General features: G+C 40.8%; 2 protein-coding genes across 3 annotated transcripts; one reads left to right on the forward strand and one right to left on the reverse strand.

Moving 5' to 3' along the window:
* Positions 1–1,474: 1,474 nt before the first annotated feature.
* Positions 1,475–4,131, reverse strand: pigw (phosphatidylinositol glycan anchor biosynthesis, class W). The gene is made up of 2 exons (XM_042091620.1): positions 3,784–4,131; positions 1,475–3,506 (listed from the first exon to the last, which is right to left on the reverse strand). The coding sequence occupies exons 1-2, from the start codon at positions 3,790–3,792 to the stop codon at positions 2,025–2,027; spliced, it is 1,491 nt and encodes a 496-aa protein (XP_041947554.1). The 5' UTR covers positions 3,793–4,131; the 3' UTR covers positions 1,475–2,024.
* Positions 3,622–17,819, forward strand: LOC121708755 (unconventional myosin-XIX). Of its 2 annotated transcripts, none has more exons than XM_042091615.1 (24): positions 3,622–3,807; positions 5,969–6,116; positions 6,432–6,580; positions 7,235–7,348; positions 7,627–7,753; positions 7,864–7,933; positions 8,074–8,176; positions 8,577–8,673; positions 9,788–9,864; positions 9,981–10,071; positions 10,286–10,454; positions 10,621–10,694; positions 10,796–10,917; positions 11,085–11,198; positions 11,298–11,474; positions 12,056–12,196; positions 12,479–12,586; positions 12,985–13,055; positions 13,188–13,267; positions 14,468–14,631; positions 14,960–15,089; positions 16,041–16,126; positions 16,242–16,574; positions 16,671–17,819. In XM_042091615.1, exons 1-24 carry the CDS (start codon positions 3,757–3,759, stop codon positions 16,782–16,784), a joined length of 2,910 nt encoding a protein of 969 aa, XP_041947549.1. In that variant the 5' UTR covers positions 3,622–3,756; the 3' UTR covers positions 16,785–17,819. The 2 variants fall into 2 exon arrangements, with proteins under 2 accessions (XP_041947549.1, XP_041947548.1); XM_042091614.1 differs by lacking the exon at positions 3,622–3,807 and adding an exon at positions 4,148–4,531.
* The last annotated feature ends 3,677 nt before the right edge of the window (positions 17,820–21,496 follow it).

Here is a 21,496-nt window from a genome sequence, read left to right on the forward strand (position 1 = left end):
ATGCAGTCAATCAAAGTACACCAGGTTTCAAAATACTGGCTATTGTTGACATTACAAAAACGGCATAGACTTTTATGTTTCAGTTTTACAGGTATTTGCATGCAATTTTTACACTAAATTTCTTGGTTGGGAACTGTATGTCCACATCTTATGTTCACATTCAAAAGCATTCCAGTAAAAAGCAAGTCAGTTTTTTTTCCCTTTACTGTTTACTACAGTAGAAATACTGTTTACAGTATGATAGAACAGAAACAGTTTTGCAGTATTGCAATGCTTACAGTGAACAAAATATCCATGAAACACACAAGCATTCTGAACAAAAAAACAACAGCAAAAAGCCCAGATAAAAGGGGGGAGCTAAAAAAAGCACAAAATTACTGTATCTAATCTCTGCGATCTTCAGGGTTACAGTAGGCCACATGTTTTCATTAACATCGCATTGATTACATGGTCAAAGATATTGACACAAATTTCATCACTGACAACAGTTCAGTTGTAGCCAAATGGAATGCCACCACCACGCATTCTTACACCTCTACCTTGCCCTCTCCTTGGGCCTGCTCTTCTCCCTGGCCCTGCTCCTCTCACTGCATCTCTTACTGGGCCTGCTCTTCTCCCTGGGCCCCTTGCTCTTATTCTTTCTTGTCCAGACATTACAGTGTTGGCCCAATGTGGTTGGCCCAATTTACCCAACATAAATCAGTTGTGTGTCAATTATTGAATTGTTTGTTTATTATCAGCTGAGATATATTGTTTTTGAACTGATATCATTGCAGAAGCAGAGGTTTTTATACTGTATCTAAGGTTTTGAATATTGTTTTTACTATTGTGGGATGTTGTGTGTTAACATTCGTAAATACTGCAAAAGCAATCCATAATTTTGTTGGGAGGTATAGCTTGTCTGTGAGCATGAAAGCATTGTGGAAATGTGTTCACTGACGACTGCATATCGTGTGCAAACGACATGAAATGTGTAAATGGTATGGCCACAAAAGACCGATGCTGTGCTAATTGTATTTAGAGTTTTGAAAATGTGACAACTGGTTGGACAAACGCTTGTTAGCGACTGAAAAAAACTGTAATAATATCTGTCTTATAACAATATTCATATGGTTTTTAATGGGTTGCATCTCTCGTGTCAGATAGTCTTTGCTCATGACTTCCATCACAATTAACTTTTACTGGAATGTTGCGTTTATTGCCCATTCAATTTGTATGTGGTTTGAAAACCACTAGGTAATCAATAACTAAATTAGAAATTAATAGGCCCAACATTTGCATATGATGCAGGTCAGCAAATCACTTTAAAGCCTTACTCATCCTTTACCTCCACATTTTCCTATTCAAAATAGGGTAATATTTTATTGTTGAAAGAATGACAGGAAAGGTGATCAAGGTGTAAATTACTATTTTTCATATTTTTCTACATCTCAAAACAACCTTTTAAATAAATACAAATGATAAGTAGTCTATATAAAGAATGGCATGTCTTCTTTTATTGACCAGGTAGGGGCATAACACACCAGAACGTAAAAAAGGGTGCAATATTATAAGCAGTACCTTCTACCTAATGATCATGTTGGAATTATGACTCATGTGAGTTGTGTCCAACAGTTCTCTTTTTGGCATTACCTTACAAAAAATATCATATAGACAACAACTTGCATTTATATGGCGCTTTTCAAGACACCCAAAGCGCTTCACCGTGATGGAGGAACCTCACTAACCACCATATGTGTAGTACCCACACCCACATTTTGTTTTTATTATTATTGATCTTGTCACATTTGCTTTTCCTGAGCATACTTTTCTCTCTAAAACTGAAACACACCTGCATCCCTCAGTAGTCCATATCAGAATCTCAAATACAATACTGCATCTGCTGTGAGAGAAGATCATAACATTTAAATTGTTTAACAGTAGTCAATGGTTGTACAAGCAGTAGTACATATATACAAAGCATGCTGTGGATTGTTAATCTGTCTATGTTGACAGGTTTCTTTTACATACAAAAGTGAGGGGGCCTACCAAAACTTTACTGTTATTCCTTTGCGGTGCAATATGAAAATTACAGCACTATTAATGAACATGTACATAAGCAAAACAGACACAGAAAACAAATCATTACTATTCACAGTATCTACAATTACATTTGTAAGTCCTGTCATTAGATTTGCAATCATGAAAAATAAGAGTTGATTTCGGTTCACAGATTGAATAAGGCATAAGCCTTCCATTTCCGTTCTTGGATTTGCTTTCTTCATTTCATCATCTTGATGCAGATTCCATGAGGTTGGAATGATGTAACAATTTGTCAGGGCTTTTGCAAATAGTAAAACGACATCAACAACACTTAAACAAGTCAAGAAGTACATGCATTCAGCAATAATCCAGACACAGTAAGGCAGATTGGCCATCCGACGTGAAACTGGTTCTATGTGTATTTGACAGAAGTGTAACATCACATATAATAGAAAACTTACAATTAATAGCTTCTGAATAACTTTCAACCAGTCTTTGATCAGTAGTCGTGTTTCCATTATGTACAGCCCGACTTGCACTCCTGCCATGTAAATAGCTACATAGCCAAACACAGAGAAGATGCCCTCTCGGTTAGCAGCAAGAAAACTCCCAGTCCTATCTTCACTGTGGATAATGAAAGTTTTCAAGCTAGTTGTCTCGAGGACAACCTGATAAATTCCAGAAATCAAAAGTGCAAAAAGCCAGGATTTCTTGACTGGAAATATAGCCAAAATTATGGATGCTATGACTCTCACTATTGCTAAAGTGAAAAAAAAGTTCCAGTGAACTCCATACTCGGACACATGCTCCTGATATCCTGACATTTTCACACTAATCATCCTTGCCATCCCAAGCAAAACCAAGGGCCAGACAGACCACAGTTGTCTCACAACATGGCTGAAATTCGACCCCTTCTTTTCTTTTCTCCGTGCCTCAGGACAGACAATTGCATTTGCAAGTATGTAAGCTCCAACACCTAGGTCCATGACACCAGTTCCGTAGGTCTCCGTTTTCGCATAGCGTCGTGGGAACACACTGAAGTCAACTGCCAGAATGCATAAGGCCGTTTTTACATTAACTTGCACTCTAAAAACAGTTACAAATGGTACCAAATTAGTCTCAACTTTGCTCTGGAGAAACCTCTTCATTAGATCAAGTAATGGTGCTGCCGGTTTCTTCTTTTGGTATACTTGGTAAAGTACACCAACGTCAATCACTGCAAGGCCTGTGATGGCCAGATAAAGCACCCCACTGAATAAGGTGGAGTACAGGACCAAAGGAAGTACTAAGAAGGTAAAGTCTAACAGAAAGTGAGACTTCCAGGAAAGTGGAAAAGTCTCTTTGCCGCGATAATAAAGGATGAAAAATAACCCTCGGCTCAGCACACACAGGGGTGCTACCAAGGATCCAAAAGCAACTTCTCCCAAAGTTGTGCCATTCAAATTGCTGACGAAGGCCTCCTTCAACAACTTCTTGCTCATAACCTGTAAATGCAACAGATAAATATGTTGTCAAGCAGGGACATTTTCAACAGGAAGTGGAATTTTAAACAAGTCACTGGCAAGCATTTATTTTGTTTGTAGGGTGGCTTTGGAGTTTATGTCGCCTATTTATTTTCAAACTGCAATGGAAACCATTCCAATCCTGCTTTACTTACTTACATGATTCTAGAATCTATAACTACAAACAGGTACAAGAACCAAGCAACAAACTGGGAGCTAACAGTTTGATGGAATGGATCAAAACAAATTCATAACCTACCCCATCCATTGCTGGAGAAAATTTGTAAGTGCAAACACCTGGATACCGCCGGGTTTGTAAATCAGATGATAAACATAATTGCTTTGCTTCCGCTGCCACAAATAAGATTTCACTTGAAGATGAGTCAAAAGTTCGACACTAGCTAACGTTATCGCTAGCTATTCCAGGATAGCTCTAGGTGTCTCAAAACTTGTTGACGTTAGTCGTTGCTATTCCCTGCTAAAGTTAGCTCGTGTAATTTCAGTGTAATCTCCGTTTACGACCAAAACAATCACTGTTATAGCCAGCAGCTTCCAACAAGTTTACTGATGCCCCATGCATGACTGTAGATAGCGATGCATTTTCATTCATTTCCGCGTATGAATCCTGGGCGTTCCCATGTGAAGTGTCAGCGCACAGGTCTGCTCTTACTGGTTTGAAAGCGAGGAGGGCGTGTTTGTTCCAGCATGACGGCTCGGGCATATTTCAGCAACCGGTGTGAGATTTGAGAGTCCAACGAGGCGGGGAGCGTTTTGTCCTTCACTGTGGAATATTTTATGACATACGAACTGGAAGAATGCCATTCTGTTTGAAATGGAGGAGTAGTGGGACATAACTTGTTTCTCACTGGAAGTGTAAACGTTTTTTTACGATGGCTGATAAAAAACACACGATTCCTTTGGAAGGCGTATTATCCTCAAACAGTAACGACTGGGACAGTGCCAAATCCACAAATTTTGAAAGCGGGCGAAACATCAACCAAGTCAAGGTGGGTCTGATTTAGCTACTTATTTCGTTAATTTTAACTTTTTTTTTTACAAGACTTGTCTTGAAAATGCAGTCTGGACTTAAATTATTAACAATTCTCTATTATAATGTATGGGGAGTAAGTTATTGCTAACGTTATAAAAGTTATTTTGAAGCTAATGCTAACGAGAATGCCTGTTATGGGACAGTGGTGGTTGGTGTGTGTGGGCCAGTTTTCTGGGAGGGGATTCTTGACATGGCATTCTAGCTAAAAGTTAGCAGAAGCAGTTAGCCCGCAGTCAATGTTGTCATAAAATGACATCGCAAATTACATGGAACTTGATGCATTCCCTTGTGTATCATCATATCACTGACGATTAATAAGTAGGCTAATCTAATATATCTAAGTTAAAATTTTCAAACAAGTAATTTAAGGATTAATATACAGTATCAGTGTCTTGATGTCCAATAGGTAACATTAATCATAAAAGCACATTATTTGACGGTTGTGATAATCATGCTATTCTCATGCTGTATCATTAACATTAATTCCAGTAACTATAATGTGCAATGGGATTAGACGTCATATCAAAACAAGGACGGGGCAGCAGAAGCATTGTCTACAAACCATCCACACCGTCGACATAATCACTGTCACAGTTTCAACCCTCGTGCTCTATCGTAACGTTAATCCTGCACGATGCCGTTCCATTGAGGAGTACATCCCATAAGCCGCCAGTTTGAAGTACTTCCAGTGAAGCACTTTGTATCGGATTTGTTTGTAAGATGTGACATGCACCTTTATAATTAATGTCGGTGTACAAAAGATCGTCCAGCCTGTCAGGTGCAGACTACTAGACCTGTTCACTATGTGGATGGGATGCTGTTATCGAGACAATTAACTTTTCTATATATGTAGCTACCCTCCTCATTTTAACAAATGTTTCACAGAATTATCTCTTCCTCATAGGATGCAACAGTTAATGAGACTGGAAATTATATCCTAAATTATAGCCAACAATTTGATAGGCTAGTGGAACATGATGTCTGAAGGTGTGTTTTGTTGTCTCAAAGACTGACCCAAATGTCTTCAAAGCCATTAGAGGCTGCGTTAGCCAAGTGGTGCTGACATGTTGCATGGAGCTAATTCATGTGGGACCGCACACCATCTGGGAAGGATGTGTCAGTGACATGTTTTGTATTACATAACATTTTATTATAATCCCTTATAGCTTGCAGAACACATTATGTCGCTATTTCTTATTTGGCAAAAAAACAACTGTACCACATGAGGAGGGCAGCTGGATTTTGCCAACCACTGGTTTGCAGCACTACATCTTTGCCTTGTCATGCAAACTCATACCTTCAGATTATTATTTGTTAAACATGAGCAGAGCCTTGCATCTTTGGCTCGTCCCTTTCCCTTATGTTGCACTAATCCCAGAGGTGTGTTTCAAAGGTCCATGGCCTGCGAGAGAAGATTCAGGCCAGACGGAAGTCTCTTAATGACTCCTTGGAGGGCGAAGTCAGGGCCTTCCTGATCAACGAAGACGAACTCCACACCTACGATGACCTCACCAAAGTGAATCCAGTTACGCCAACCACAGGTATCCCCCTCACAAGGAGTAACCAAATTTAGCTTATTTTTTTGCAGTTTTTGTCACGTTATCTGTAAAACGTCCCTTACCTATGATTTAACCTTGATGTCCTAATTGCCTTTAACAATGAAAATGTTGTTTTTGTTTAATCATAACTTCTTGATAAGCAGTCTGTGAAGCGTTCACCTCTGTTGACCTTTGTTGAGTCATGCTTGATATCCTCTCAGTGGCCTGTGTGGCTGAGTCTTAGGTAATTAATACCGGCCAGTCTTGATTTTGACCTCTCCTTCCACTCTCCCTCCTGTTATTCGCCTGCGCTGCTAGTCCTTAACTGCCTGCAGGCCAGGTACAGGGCGAGGGTGTTCTACACTCATGCGGGTTGCACCCTGGTGGCTCTCAACCCCTTCCATCCTGTGCCGCAACTCTACTCTCTGGATGTGATGAAAGAGTATCACACAGCTCCAAAGCCTCAGGTGGGTGGACACGGTGTATCACTCGCTAGACACCACATGCTTTTATGAAGGTGTTTACACACCTGTGTGTGCACAGACAGAAGGTGTTTGTGGACAAATACATATGTACACAAATAGCAAGGGTGCTTCTCCCAAACATATCAACTAAGTCAAAGGAGTGTAATGGAATAATAAAAAAAGTAATGTGTGTATTTAAAAACAAAACATTTACACCCTGAAGTATTGGATGTATGTGCTGAAGATATTCTATTTTGGAGACACCATGTAAATTCACAAAATGGAAGATAAATGATGCACTCTTTGTTGTACTTATTTACTACCTGGAGAGTTGTGCTGTCTGCTTTGTTGACAGTTCTTCAATAATCATTCCTTAATTCCAAAAAGGAAACACCTCCTGAAATTGTGAGGCATAGTTATTTATCATTGCCAGTGTTTATACTGGTAGCTCGTAACCATGAACTAGTCCATGTCAGTGTTTACTTGATAATTGTGACTAAACTCAAATAAAATGTGCAGTGGCCTTCGGTTTTTGTCTGAATAAGCCTCTGGATTAAGGCTACCGAAGTAAATGACAGCAAAATGATGGGGATTGGTTCACTAGACACACTCAGGAGGAAGACTAATGACAAACATTTGCCAATTTCACCTGAACAGGAATTCAAGCCTCACATCTTCATAGTGGCTGAGGCGGCTTACAGGAATGTGCAGGGCCAAGTAGAGCCGACAAATCAGTCCCTCGTGGTCAGTGGAGAGAGTGGAGCGGGGAAGGTAAGAAGTTCTATTTCTGTTAAATTGTTCACCACTTCTACCTAATGTCCCGAAGGCAACTGTTGTACATAACTACGTTCTAGCAGAGTGTGAAGAGAGAGACCATGTCAATGTTTCCCTTGGCAACATGTGGGCAATGTTACAGTATTTATCTCCCTTGTTATCAACAAGCAATATAGATATTTTTTAAAATAAATTGCCATGATTAACACGTTAATTGTGACAACGCTAGTTAATATACTTTGTTATTGATCTGTTTTCATTGGATGTGTCTGTAGACATGGACGTCTAGGTGCCTGATGAAGTACTACGCCACAGTGGCAGCGTCTTCTCAGACCTGCCAGGACACAGTGGAGAGGATAGAGAAAAGAGTCCTGGACTCCAACCCCATCATGGAGGCCTTTGGTGAGCCTGTGGACTTCTCTAAGAATAAATCCAGGTTTTTATAAAGGCTGTAGTTTTATGTACCCTCTCTAAATACTAAACGTTGTGTTGTTCTCCACTGTCTTCAACAGGAAACGCCTGCACTTTACGGAATAGCAACAGTAGTCGATTTGGAAAATACATTCAGCTCCAGCTAAACAGGTCCTTCTTGTTCCCATGCTCTCTGTTATATCTAATAATATAAAACCCTGATTAACGTGATAATGCACCTTGTGACTTGGGGTAAGGGCAGTGGTGGCTAGTGCAGAGCTTGAAGGGCAGTGTGTCCTTTTGTTATGCAGGTCTCAGTTGCTGGTTGGGGCATCGGTCCAGACTTATCTACTGGAAAAGACCAGGGTTGCCTTTCAAGCTGCTTATGAGAGGAATTTCCACATATTTTATCAGGCAAGTGAAGATTTGTAATAGATGTTGATGTTGTGGTTACAGATTTGTTCTCACATGTCAAATACCAGTATTTGCTGGACATTCTTATTACAATGATCACATAACATTCTATGACAGAATGAATGTTGCAAGCATCTAGGTCAGGGGTGCCAGGCTCATATTAGGCAGTGGGCCGGATTTGATGGAATGAGACCTCTTGGGGGTAGTCATTTTCATGGTCATTCTCATGGTCATTATCATTTTTCTGCATGGGTATCAGATTGGTGTTTGGTGATTCACTTTACTGTATTACACCCACTTCTGAGCAAACAAGGCATATATGTTTATTGTGTACTGCTGTCATATTTATTTACCCTACCTCTGTGTCTGTTTCATAAGTGTGTGTGTGTTTGTTTAAAAGATGATGAAATGGGCCACGGAGCAGCAGAGACAGGAGTGGAAGATGCCACATGACCAGAGATTCAACTGGTTGCCAAATGTTGACAGAATCTTGGAGGGTAAGTTTGTGTTCATCTAGAACTTCTCTATTTTACACTCCACCTCCATAAAAAGCAACAACAACAAATTAAGTGGCAAACTCTTTCACCATATACAGTGTATATAACATAAACCTGATGCTGGATGAGAAGGCCTGTTCTAGTTCATCCCAAAGGTGTAGAGAACCCTATTCTCTGCACGCTAGTCAAGTTCTTCCATATCAAAATGTCTTTATGGACCTTGCTTTGTGCACTATGTATAGTCATACTGGTGGAGAGATTATGGTATAATGGTTTTTCAGGGGTTGGGCTTGAGTTAGTGAAGGAAAATGTAATGCTTCTGTATACTAAGACATTTTGGATAATTATGCTTCCAACTTTTTGGGCACAGTCTTTTCCCATTCTAGCATTACTGTAGCCCAGTGCACAAAGCAAGGTCCATAAAGGGATGCCCAAACTGTGGTACGTACCACCGGTGGTATGCAAGCTTCCACTAGGGGGTATGTTAGATGAAAAGGGCAATGTCGAAAAGGTGTTAAAAATGATTTTTTTTTTTAAATCGTAAGCCTATGTTCTCTTTCTTCTTTGTGTTTCATAATGTTGTTCTCCACACTGTTTTTTTAGTGTGAGAGCTCATAGACCAGTTGCACATTTTGATTTTGTTATTTGTTATCATGGGCTAATTATGATGCCTGGAATGCGTCAATAGAATGTGTTACGGTTTTTATGTGTCGGATGGTGGGGGTATGCGAGCCGATTCAGGATGTAGGTGGTGGTACACAGGGAAAAAAGTTTGGGAACCGCTGCTTTATGCCATCAAACACCTTTGGGATGAATTAAAAGAGAGATTGCAAGCCAGGCCTTCTTGTCCAACATCAGTAGCTGACCTCACAAATACTCATCTGAAGGAATAGGCAAACATCTCCAGAGACACTCTAAAATATTGTGGAAATCCTTCCCAGAATAGTAGCTGTTTCAGCTGCAAAGGGGAACCTCCATATTAATACATGTGGATTTATGGAATGGGATGTCATGGAAGTTCCTGTGTGTGTAATGACAGGTCCAATACTTTTGTCCATATACAGTAGTATATGGCGGTGCATATGATATGACTCACTCCTGGTTTATTTTGTAGAGGATTGCTTTGAAGAGACTCTGGAGGCAATGGATCATCTTGGCATTAACTCTGACAAGCAGGCACAGATATTCAGAGTAAGGGGCATGTTTAGGGCTCAATGCCTTACCTCATCCTTTGATTTGAGTGGTTACTCATGTGGTCGTGACTTGTGAGCCTTGTTTTCCAAGCGTTTTTGTGCAAAATCTTTCAGATTTTGGCTGGCATCCTCCATCTTGGGAATGTGGCCTTCAATCCACCAACAGATGAATCTCAGCCTTGTGACCTTGAGGAAGAGTCAAAAGGTCAGTGAGTCCGCTCGTGTCCTAGATATGAATAAATATGTTGACTGGCACATTCCTGTGTACCCAATACACCCTTTTGCTGGACTAAAAACATTATGTGCACATTGATGGCTTTATTTAAAAAAAAAAAAAATGTATATTATGGTCCATGGCACTGGTATTTACTACCGGTTTACTACAGAGTGGTAGCTCATCAGGAGTGTGTTGTCTGTAGTGTTCTTGCGGACGACTGCGGAGTTGCTGGGCATCCCGGTGGAGGAGCTGCAGTCCTGTCTGCGGGTGCGTGCGCTTAAGGCGGGCAGACGGAGCACGCTGCTCAAGCCCTGCTCTCGGGCAGAATGCAGCGTGCGGAGGGACTGCCTGGCCAAAGTCATCTACGCACAGTGAGTGAGCTTTTTTCCCTTTATAATGATGAATGTTACCTGCCTCACTATCTTTCTGTCTCTCTAGGTCTTTTCTGTCTCTCTTTCACTCTTTCTCTTTTTTTATTCAATTCTGTGCCCTCAGCAATCATGACTAACACCTGACCTAACCCTTTTTTCTGAATAGACTGTTTGACTGGATGGTTTCCTTCATCAACAAGAGTATGTGTGCTGACAACTCCAACTGGTGCAACTTCATAGGTACAGACGTTTCCTCTTTGTTCAGTCTCTTTTTCAGTCTGTAGCATGTCACAGCATGTCTGACTTCCATTCCATTCCATCCATTTTAACCACTTCTGCAGGACTTCTTGATGTCTATGGTTTTGAGTGTTTCCAGAAGAACAACCTAGAGCAGCTGTGTATCAACTACGCTAATGAAAAACTCCAGCAGCACTTTGTAGGCCACTACCTCAAAGCACAGCAGGTATGAGCTATTTGCTGTGGTATGTCTATCAAACGTAATATTTACCTTTTGAGTCACAGATATTGTGACTCAGTATGCATATGTATTCGTCAGGACCTTTGGTTAGGGTTCCTCTTGTGCCAGCACTGTGTGGCTATGTTAAAGTTTTCTTCATCCTCTGTTTTCAGGAGGAGTATGTGGCCGAAGGGCTGGAGTGGTCATTTGTCCAGTACCAGGATAACCAGCGCTGTTTGGACCTCATAGAGGGCAGTCCCACCAGCGTCTTCTCCCTGCTCAACGAGGTAAGTTGGCCATTCGTACAATATACAGCTCCACTGGTAGATCTTGCCATATTTAAGCTACAACGAGTATTAAAAGGAGTTGATCTGCCTTTTTTTCAGGTCTGCAGACTGAACCGAGCCTCTGACACCAAGCAGTTCATGGTTCGCCTGGAGAAAGAGCTGTCCAGTAACGACCAAATGAGCTGGGACAAGTTCAGCCCGCAGCCACACTTCATTGTGTCCCACTACGCCGGCAAGGTCAGCTATCAGATTGAAGGCATGATGGAGAAAAACAAGGTAGGTTTACAATTTGCTTTATCAGACAAATAGACACGTCATTGTTGTCATTGTGACCTAGTTTTAAAGGTCACTGCTCTCCCCTCATCCCCCTTTTCCCCTGTCTGAGGGTAGGGTGCCACTTATGTGATGAACCGCACCATTTGCATGTGGTCTGTGTTGTCACTGGATGTTCACTGGGTGACCTGCCACCTGTTCCGTAGCATTGTGTGTAAATGGTGTGTGTTCCTTAACACTGTGTGTAAATGGTGTGTGTTCCGTAGCACTGTGTGTAAATGGTGTGTGTTCCTTAGCACTGTGTGTACGTAAATGGTGTGTGTTCCTTAGCACTGTGTGTAAATTGTGTGTGTTCCTTAGCACTGTGTGTATGTAAATGGTGTGTGTTCCTTAGCCCTGTGTGTAAATGGTGTGTGTTCCTTAGCACTGTGTGTAAATGTGTGTGTTCCTTAGCACTGTGTGTAAATGGTGTGTGTTCCTTAGCACTGTGTGTAAATGGTGTGTGTTCCTTAGCACTGTGTGTAAATGGTGTGTGTTCCTTAGCACTGTGTGTAAATGGTGTGTGTTCTCCGCCCCTCCTGCAGGACCCAGTCCCCCCTGAGCTGATCCGACTCCTGCAGCAGTCAGAGGACCCTCTGATGCACAGTCTGTTTGCTGATACTGATGCTGAGGGGGAGGCGGCCCGCGGGCACAACAAAGTGGTCACTGTGGTCTCCAAGTTTAAGGTATGGAAGTACAGAACAATGAATACTTAACCACTGTGGTTGAACCATAGTATGTGTCTGTTTTTTACCCCCGTTCTTTTTGATATATCCTGAAAATGGTTGGGTCCATATTAGAGTCTAACATTGGGTCCATATTAAAGTCTAACATGTTACATGTTTCCTTTTATGCACTTACTGTAACATGATCACATAATAGGATTATAGTAGGTACACAAAAACATTCACTCAGAAACAGATTGAGCCTTTGGTGCCTTCTCTCACCTTTTGCTGTATCCTGTTCAGAACTCTCTGGAGAGCTTGATGAAGATCCTGCACAGCACCACGCCACACTACACACGCTGCATCAAACCCAACCCAGACTGCAGGCCTCTCACTTTCAAGAAGGAGGAGGTAAGAACTGACCACAAATCACTGGGTTACAATTCCATGTTCAATTACAGTTCATGTTGATATTCAGAATGTTTAACTTGTCAAGGATTCGGCTGTGTTCTTCTAAAAGATCAATGTCTGTCTTGTCAAAATTCTTAATTTTATGACACTAAATCAGTGAGTCATGTGGGCATCTGTACCCATCTGCGATTTCACCTTGTCTCAGTTTTATGTGTTTTGTGTTTAAAAATAGAAAATCTGAGGCACTCACGAGGGTCATATGTTTTAAAAGCCTTTAGTTTCACATTGCTATTCAATTTTGCGTTTCGCCATCACAGCCTCCATCAGAGCATGACCAACTAGGAGTGTATGTTACCTCTGTGACATAAGTTTAAATAAGAAACTTTGTGTTCTCCAAGGTGATTACTCAGCTGGAAGCATGTGGTATTGTGGAGACCATCAACATAAGTGCAGCAGGATTTCCTATAAGGTAATAGCTTAATCCCTCCTTAAGTGTTTGGTGTGTTTGTTTACATAATGTGAATGATGAGATTAATGCGTAGGTGTTGAAGTTAATTTTAGTAATGTTACAGCTGTGACATGTACTGCTCCATGTCCTCAGGATTCCTTATGCAAGCTTCCTGCAACGTTATGGACTGATTACGCACACCAGAACACCTGCTCAGCTGACCAATCAGAATGGTAAGTGAAATGAGTAGGCAGGGGAAATTTATAGAGAAACTACTTATACTTTAGTTTGTATAATCAGATAAACCCTGTTGCAACTTTCCACTTACATCTGCCATCCCTATTTGCTTTGGTCCTTGCTATTGAAGGCAGCCAACTAGGAAGTTTCTTGAGTGTGTAAATACGCAAATCATTATTTATCAGCTAGTGGTTTGTGGTCAATACCACAAGGCATTCCATGTCAATGTTTACTCTGTGTTGTCCTGATACTGTGTTTGTTCAGAATGCCAATGACTACTGTTTAGCCTTAGTATTTAAAGGTGAAGTCCATGATTACAATATCCAATTAGAATTCAGCAAATTCATATGATAATTGCTACCCATGGCTCTAGCTGTCTGTTCAGTCTCGGCTCTGCAAATGTGAGACAGACATGGTAGCTCGGCCAGAGCCATAAACAGTTGGAAGTGGGGGGATAGTTTGTTTGGCTGTTTAGATGAAATATCAATAGCCCTTTACCAAGATCGCGGATTGCATCTTTATTGTTTTCACTTTCAAATATACACCGGAGAGATGTTAAAGTCCTAGTGCTATAGGTAGGGGATTTCACACAGCGGCCAATCAGCAGCCAAGCCTATTTGCCGTCAAAATCAAAATCACTAGCAAAGCAACCTTTATGGGCAAAAACATCACCAATTCCTTCCCTTCCTGTTCTCTTTCTTGTCAGTTTCGCTGGTGTTCCTTCTATATCTGTGTTGAAGCCTCTTTTAAATGAATGTGTACCTGTGGCACAGGAGACTAGTGCACAGGTAAATACATGCGTGTATTAGTGTGAACTGCATGCCAGAAGGGAAGCACTGCACGTTAGGAAGAGCTATGAATCCCTGAGGACTTCCAAACCTGAAGTTAATAGTAGCAGACATGCTTTAAAATATTAAACTAAACAAAGCTGTTAATATTTGTATTGCATTACACCTAATAACAGCTAATTTAAACTAATTTAACTAACTATTACTGTTTTTAGGTAAAGTTACAGATGAGATATCAAATAGTTTATTACAGGCGACAGTATGTGTACTCAAATTAATTGAGTGCATGCATAGTTCTGCATAGCAACTAATTTATTTCCATTGTTTTTCAGCGTGTCAGATCTTTGTTTGCATGCGCTGTCTGCTATTGTCTAAATCTCTCTCTCTCTCCCTCTGTCTCGCTGTCAGGATTTGAGTCCGGAGACAAGGACAGCCTTGGTTCAGCTGTGATGGATGTTCTCAGAGTGGTTTTAAGAGGGCACAGCCCTGATCCCCAGCTCCTCTCCGCCACCGCCACCCACAGCTCCCTGGTGCATTGTGGGAGAACCAAAGTCTTCCTGACTCATGCAATGGTCTGTATTAGTGACGTTGTGTTATGTTTGTTATCTGTCTAATAGGATGGACGTAGTCATGGCATAAGCAGGCTATGGATTGTGGTTGTGTGTATTTTGGTTGTGGTTGTGTGTATGTGTGTGTATTTGGGTGTGATTGTGTGTGTGTGTGTGGGTGGGGGGCAGTACCCATAATAAGTTACCCAATAATGTTTGAATAGAAAGATGGACTCATACTATACTTTCCCAGTTTTCATTTCAACACAGTGCTAGAATTCTCCTTTGACTCACTTGCAATGTGGCTCTGTGAGGTTAGATTCTAAGATGATTCCTTCAAATGTATACACAGCTGGAGCTGCTGGAAGAACATCGGGCCAAAGTTCGATCTCGGAAAGCCTTCTGCATCCAGTGCTACTGGCGGAAACACCAGAGACGAAGACGCGAAGCCAAGAGACGGGCTGCTACCCTCATCCAAGCAGGTACAGTGTAGGACACAGCACAGCAGAGAATTGAACTAGAATGACCGTGAAATGTCACTATACTGTAGATAGATAGATAGATAGATAGATAGATAGATAGATACTTTATTGAACCCCAAGGGGAAATTCAAGAATATAGACCCTTTTAATCTGTTCCTAGAGCGTTTCCGGTTGAAACGTTCAAACCCAACCCAACCCAACTAAAAATGACCAGACCTTTGCGTAAGGCTCTACAAAATGTCAACTTAACTTTTTTCATTGTTTTCAAGTTACGATTAGCTCAGTGTTGTTTTCCCTGCCACCGGAAAGGCCTTAGGAATGCACCTGTTTGTTTATGCAGTTGAGTTGAAAGGGTCTATACGTCCAATTTGACAGTTTACTAGACGAAGGGGATGGAAAGAGACAGGTGTCCAGTGGATTTACACACAGACAGGGTCCGACTGATTTTAGGGAGTCGGAGACTGAGGTGTTCCAAAAGGTCAGCAGTCTGATGATGACCTGGCTGGCTGGTGCGTTTGGCTGGCTGGCCAATGAGTGCCACTACACGCGAGGTGCTTCACCTGGCTTCACCTGCTTATCCCAGCGGAAGAGAACAGATTAGATAGACGTAAACATGCATTGACTGGATGGCCAATGAGTTCGCACTGGCCTTAATGCTTTATGTCTGGCCAAGGAGACGTGCCTAGTAATTGAATTACATTGATCATTCAGACTGTTAATTGTGTTGGTGCCAGGTGGTAAGTGTAGAGGAGATTTATTTTATGAAATTATATTGATTTAACAAAATAGTTATTTGTTGGATGTTGTTGGAAACAAATGTTGCCAGTTTGTTCATAGCACACACTTAAGATTCACTTAAAGTAGTACATACACACACACATACAAAACACAGTTGCACCCTGTAGCAAGAGTTGAAGGTGAATAAAATTATTATTCTTGTACTCTTTGCAGTGGTTAGATCCTGGTTGATTCGACAGCAAATTAAGGAATGGACCAAAGCTGCTTGCATCATCCAGCAGAGATGGAAAGAGTGGAGGGTACATTTGTCTCCTTTGTTGTTTTTCATTTAATGCTGTAATAGCTGGTGGCCATTTGGTGGTGCTGTTCCTATGTAGTGGGTCTGATGTACAATATCTCGCTGCTCCCTGTTAGATGTTGATGGACGCCCTAGCAGAGGCAGAACTGGATGACGCTGAGGACATGCTTGAGGAGACTCTGGCCTCAGTGCCGGCGCTGGATCCGCTGGTGAGGGAGAGGGGCTCAGTGCAGCTCACCAGCCTCCAGGAGCCCGTGGTGGTGCGGAGCTGGCCCATGGGCCTGGCACTGGCCTCCGCACCCAACATAACAGTGGCTCTGACCGCCACGGGCTTCCATAGGGTCGTGTCCATGATGGCGTCTCTCAAGATGCCCTTCCGGAGTGGCGAGTACAGGGTGGAGACCAATCAGTTCGACCAGGGCGTCGCCTCCATACGGGCTCAGCCACGGGTAAGACCCTGTGTGAAGGGAGTTCAGAATCTCAAAATATGTCATAGATTGTCTTTTGTCTGACCGGCTCTGACTTGATCTTGATGTCATCATCAGGGTTCTGTCAAGCTGCACCTTCAGAGATCACCACTCCGTTACGCGAATATGCATCCTGGACAAAAGGGTGATGGAATCACAGGTTTCAACCAGATCCTTCTAGAAAAAAACTGACAGTTGGGATTTTAATCTGTCACAGTCAACACTAACTAGTATGTACCAAAAGAATCATTGCACCTTCAAAACATTGTGTACAAATTGACCAACTATGGAAAATGTTCCTGTGGCTGCCTTATTTAAATATTATTTAAGAATGAGCGTTCCACTTCTGACTTTGTGGCTGATAATGTTTAAGTGCCTTAAGTTCATGACTAGGTGATTACTTACTGAAAGTTTTTTTTTTAATACACCTTTAATAAGAAAATAGATGTTCTAGCAGTTAAGTACTTTTTATTAAGAATTATCTTAAAGTGGAAGTATAGTAACTTGTCAGTCACATTAGTAAAGATTCTAAACGTTTATATAGATCTTAATCAGGGAAGCTGAAATCATCTGGCTTTATGCATTTGTGTTAATACTTGAAAGGAGGCATTGCTAATTGTACTTGCTTGTTATTCCTACAATGTTCTACAGGCCAGTTATGACCATGTTGTCTAATTTATGAATTATATACAGTGCTTCCACAGTCCACCCTAAAAGCTGCTAAACACCCCAAACACTGCTTGGGTTTGGTCAGAGACTCATGATTAAGGGATACGGTTTTAAATCTGATATATCAGAGGGATTGTATTTGTACAGTATTTGTGGCAGGATGTAAAAAGGGCTGACTTGCCTCATTCCTCAATGTCATTCTTTACCAAAAACACCTGGAGAATGCAGGTGGTTTAGTTATCCAAATAAGAGGACCAAAACTTGCTCAGGATGTGTTGTGCCATAGTGAATGCCATAGTGAATTTGATACTGATGTATGACGGGTCAGGGAGTTTTACCTCATCTCCAATTTCTATCATGTTTTGTGTAGGGCATTTTGTATTATAAGGCAACATAACAGTAACTAATTGAACTCTTCTTGATTTCTGTAAACCTCCATGGAGATTTTAAGCCTGGGGAGAAATAAATCAATTAGGGTAGATTGTCTTAAGTGATAAAGAATACATCTAACTTTGTAGAAACTCAAGATATGGCAATAAAAAGCATTCAACACATTGAGCAGATTTTCTTTGATTTTTATTTTTATTTTATTACAAGCACACAGAAGCACACATCCAATGGAGCACATCCTGAAACTATTGCATCCAGACTATTCAAAATGTGCAATTTACCATATGCTTTATGCAAACTTTGTGGAAAAAACTTATAAGGTTTTAATATGTAATTACATGATATGTTTAATAAGGTTTTAATATTTAATTACATATTTAATATTTAATTACATGATCTGTTTATATAACCCTCACATAATGAATAGATGAAAGAAATGTGTAGAAGAGAAATTCTGCCCTGTGCATGAAATTCTCTAATAGAACTTTTCATATTTCACTACTATAGTCCCTTTCACAACGGAGGAACTTTTTGCAGTTCCTAGAACATACAGTTCCTAGAACCCCTTTTTTCGCGCACTGGGGATTAAAAGGTTCCTTTGACCGCAGTTCCTATAACTATTTCAACTCCTACTTTGGGGTATGGCATAGGAACTATGGCTGATTTGCATGCCAAGGCAGCTGAAGCATCATTTTTTTTAAAAATGGGAAATTCTGTACAAATAATTCTGCATCTGTTTAAATTTGCAAAACATTAACACCTGCATGGGAAGGCTGCAGACTGCCTACTGTCATGCAACAAATGCCTTCTGGACAGATGATGAGAATACATTGTATTAACAATGCTGGTAGCTAGTAACTAAATAGCAATCCTGTCCGTTTCATTACTTTATGGCTATGTAATCATTGGGCTACTAATGTGTGAAGTCATCTCAGAGTTCCTAGTGTGTGAATGTGAACAGAAAAAAAGCCCTAGGAACTGTAGTTGTAGGTGTAGCCTCTCCAGTTACAGTAGTTAGTAGAACTGTGTTCCTAGAACTGTTGTGTCCGATGCACCTATTATCTTACTCTATGGGTTTAAAATTGCAGTCTGTGGTTCTAGTGCAGTCCTGTGGTGTGGTTTCCCACATACAAGACTGAGTAGGAAAGCTTGAGTTTGCACACACAGAATGGACAGCTAGAGGACCAATTTAATGAATTTGAGAAGTGTATTGGATTCAAGTCTTGGACTGTACCTTTTAAAACTGCAACATTTTTGACATCAGATTACACTCAGAGAGAGAGAGAGAGAGAGAACTGGTGGTATACTTCTGTTATAACTAGGAAATGTATACTTAATTATTTTTGCTTTGCTTGTTTGTGTGTCATCTTATCCTGTCAGGGTGGAAAAAGGTTATCTGTTAAGCTGATGATACATGGGGCAATTTTTCTCATTATTGTGGTTCTGGCATGTTCCCATTGTTATTGGGAAACAATTTATTTTCTGGAGAACTTTAATCAACAGGAGACAAATCATCATGATCATCCAATCAGTATAAATGGAACTGGCTATATGGTTGCCCAGCAACATTGCTTAAAAAGTCGCCCCATGTATAGACCATTGAGACATTTAAAACCATTTCTGGAGCATTTATATAGGGGTCATGTTTGAATGCACCCATTCAGAAACATTTGGCTTTGGGCAGGATCCAGTTTTAACCTGAAAGCATGCTAATATCTGATATTCATGAGCATCAATCAAGAGCAATCACTGGTCATAAACATACTCAGAGTAATGGCAGTTTACAAATCTACAGTATGTACAGACCAAAGAGAACACATTAAGATGGGATAGGCAGAGCCTAAACATGATGTATAAAATGTAATGTGATCAACATAAAAGGTATTGCTTCAACCGTCTACAGGTCTGGAAGCTACAGTCCTGACTGATGGCAGATCTTTGTCGCCTCCCACTGGATTGAAAGAAAAAAAAGCACCGGGTGTAATTTGTTTGCTTCAAAACTAGACCCAGCTCACTTCACAGAAAAGCTATGATGGTTGATAAAATGATGGTTTACCACAGCATGCTTCTGTGTAACTTTTTCCGAGATGGAGAAAAGCACATCTTGATGCATCTTGAACCCATATAAGAACACAACATAAAATGGAAGGTTTTATTTTACTTTTTTTATTTAGTAATAAACACAATGTTAAAACATCATAAAAGTGCCTCATAACACCAAACACTTAAGACAGTCAACACCCAAAAACAAGCTATTCTTGCATACAGCTGTAACCCGACACGGGGGCGGGAGGAATAGGTGAGTAGGCTAGACTCGTGACAGAATCCGAAGCCTCCTTTTTTTTTAGGCTGGACTAGAGTCGCCATGATCCACTCGATTTGAAGGGAAAAGGCAGACAAACAATTGGACCACGTTCCAGTTTCACATCTTGGCCAAGTGGGTTCTGCAAAAACAAAACAATACAGTCGTGACATTAGCCTACATTGCATGCCATAGTCTACAAGGAAATGTTCTGAACTAACAGTGAACAAAATACAGGTTCATGAAAGAATGTTCTTGTTACACAACAGTGGGCCTACAAAACATGCCCCGACGTGAATGTTTTCATCCAACGCTGACCAAGCAAGAAACAAAGCCCAAAGCAATTCTGTCCCAAACATCGGATTTAAGTTACTTTTTTGATGTCATCTTACCAAAATCCACATTTCAAGACGAACAGCTTTTGGTCCTCCGACGTTTCAGTTCACTGTTACGGAGTTTTTCAGCAATTTTGCGCTCGTGGCCAGCTGGCAAATGGCGATTGGTGTTTAATCCAATTTCTTTCTTGGTTCTTCCTTTTCCTCCAGCGTGACAAGAATAGTCGTTAAGATTGTAATATTCATACTGGTCGTAATGCGCCTCCTCAAAAGAAGTCAACCGTTCAACATCAGTTGCCATGTTTTCAAATCGATATATTAACGTTTTCTCTACCACAACACAGTCCGTCCAAGGTGCAGAATGTTCTTCTGTCTGTAAACAAGATGATGTCATTCAGTTTTTATTCCTACGTATATCATCCAACTACATTGATTGGCTGCGTATTCACTGCGCTCAACCTATCAATGTGAACTTCCTTATTCAAAGGAATCGTATTGTCCAATTATTTTTGGTCTATCTCTGGTTGATATATTTTGGTTATAAATGCCTATTTAAACAGTAAAAGCAAAAAGGATAACTGATGGATTCCGGAAAAAAGCGTGTAATTTTAGTCTGTCTGTGATACTTTAACCTTTAGTCAAAAGAAGCAGCCAATAATAATCATCCTAAATAGGGCTCTGGCTAAATGCAGGAAGGGCATCTGCTGTGATGCACTGCAGTGCTGTCAAATAAAAAAATACTCCACATGCATGCCCATAGTGAAATTCAGATTTCAGATTTCTGAGTGCTTCAATCAAGAATGAACTTGCAAACCAATGTTGCCGATTGATTAGATTTTTGGAACTGACGCACGCAGGTTGTTGGCACGATACTGTTTGCTCCATACCAAAACTGTTGGTAGAGGAAACGTTTATTTACATTTCCCATGATCACTCCTCACTGACCTCAGTTGATAATACGAGTCCGTTTGACACCACTGTGGGGCAGTGTGAGTTTGCTTGGGATGAGACTGGTTTTGTTTTGACCTGACAAAACATACATTTCCATTTGTCAAAGCGCTAGAGTACTACTAGGCCCATATTTGTGCTTATATTTTGATTTACAATATTTTGGTTGAACAACTTAATTAAGCAGTAGGCTAAGCCTATTCAGTCCTTGTGACATGTATGAAAAGAAAATGATCACATCAAGAATGTTTGCCTAAATC

This window comes from Alosa sapidissima, chromosome 5 (genome assembly GCF_018492685.1).
Source record: "Alosa sapidissima isolate fAloSap1 chromosome 5, fAloSap1.pri, whole genome shotgun sequence".
Lineage (NCBI taxonomy): Eukaryota > Metazoa > Chordata > Actinopteri > Clupeiformes > Clupeidae > Alosa > Alosa sapidissima.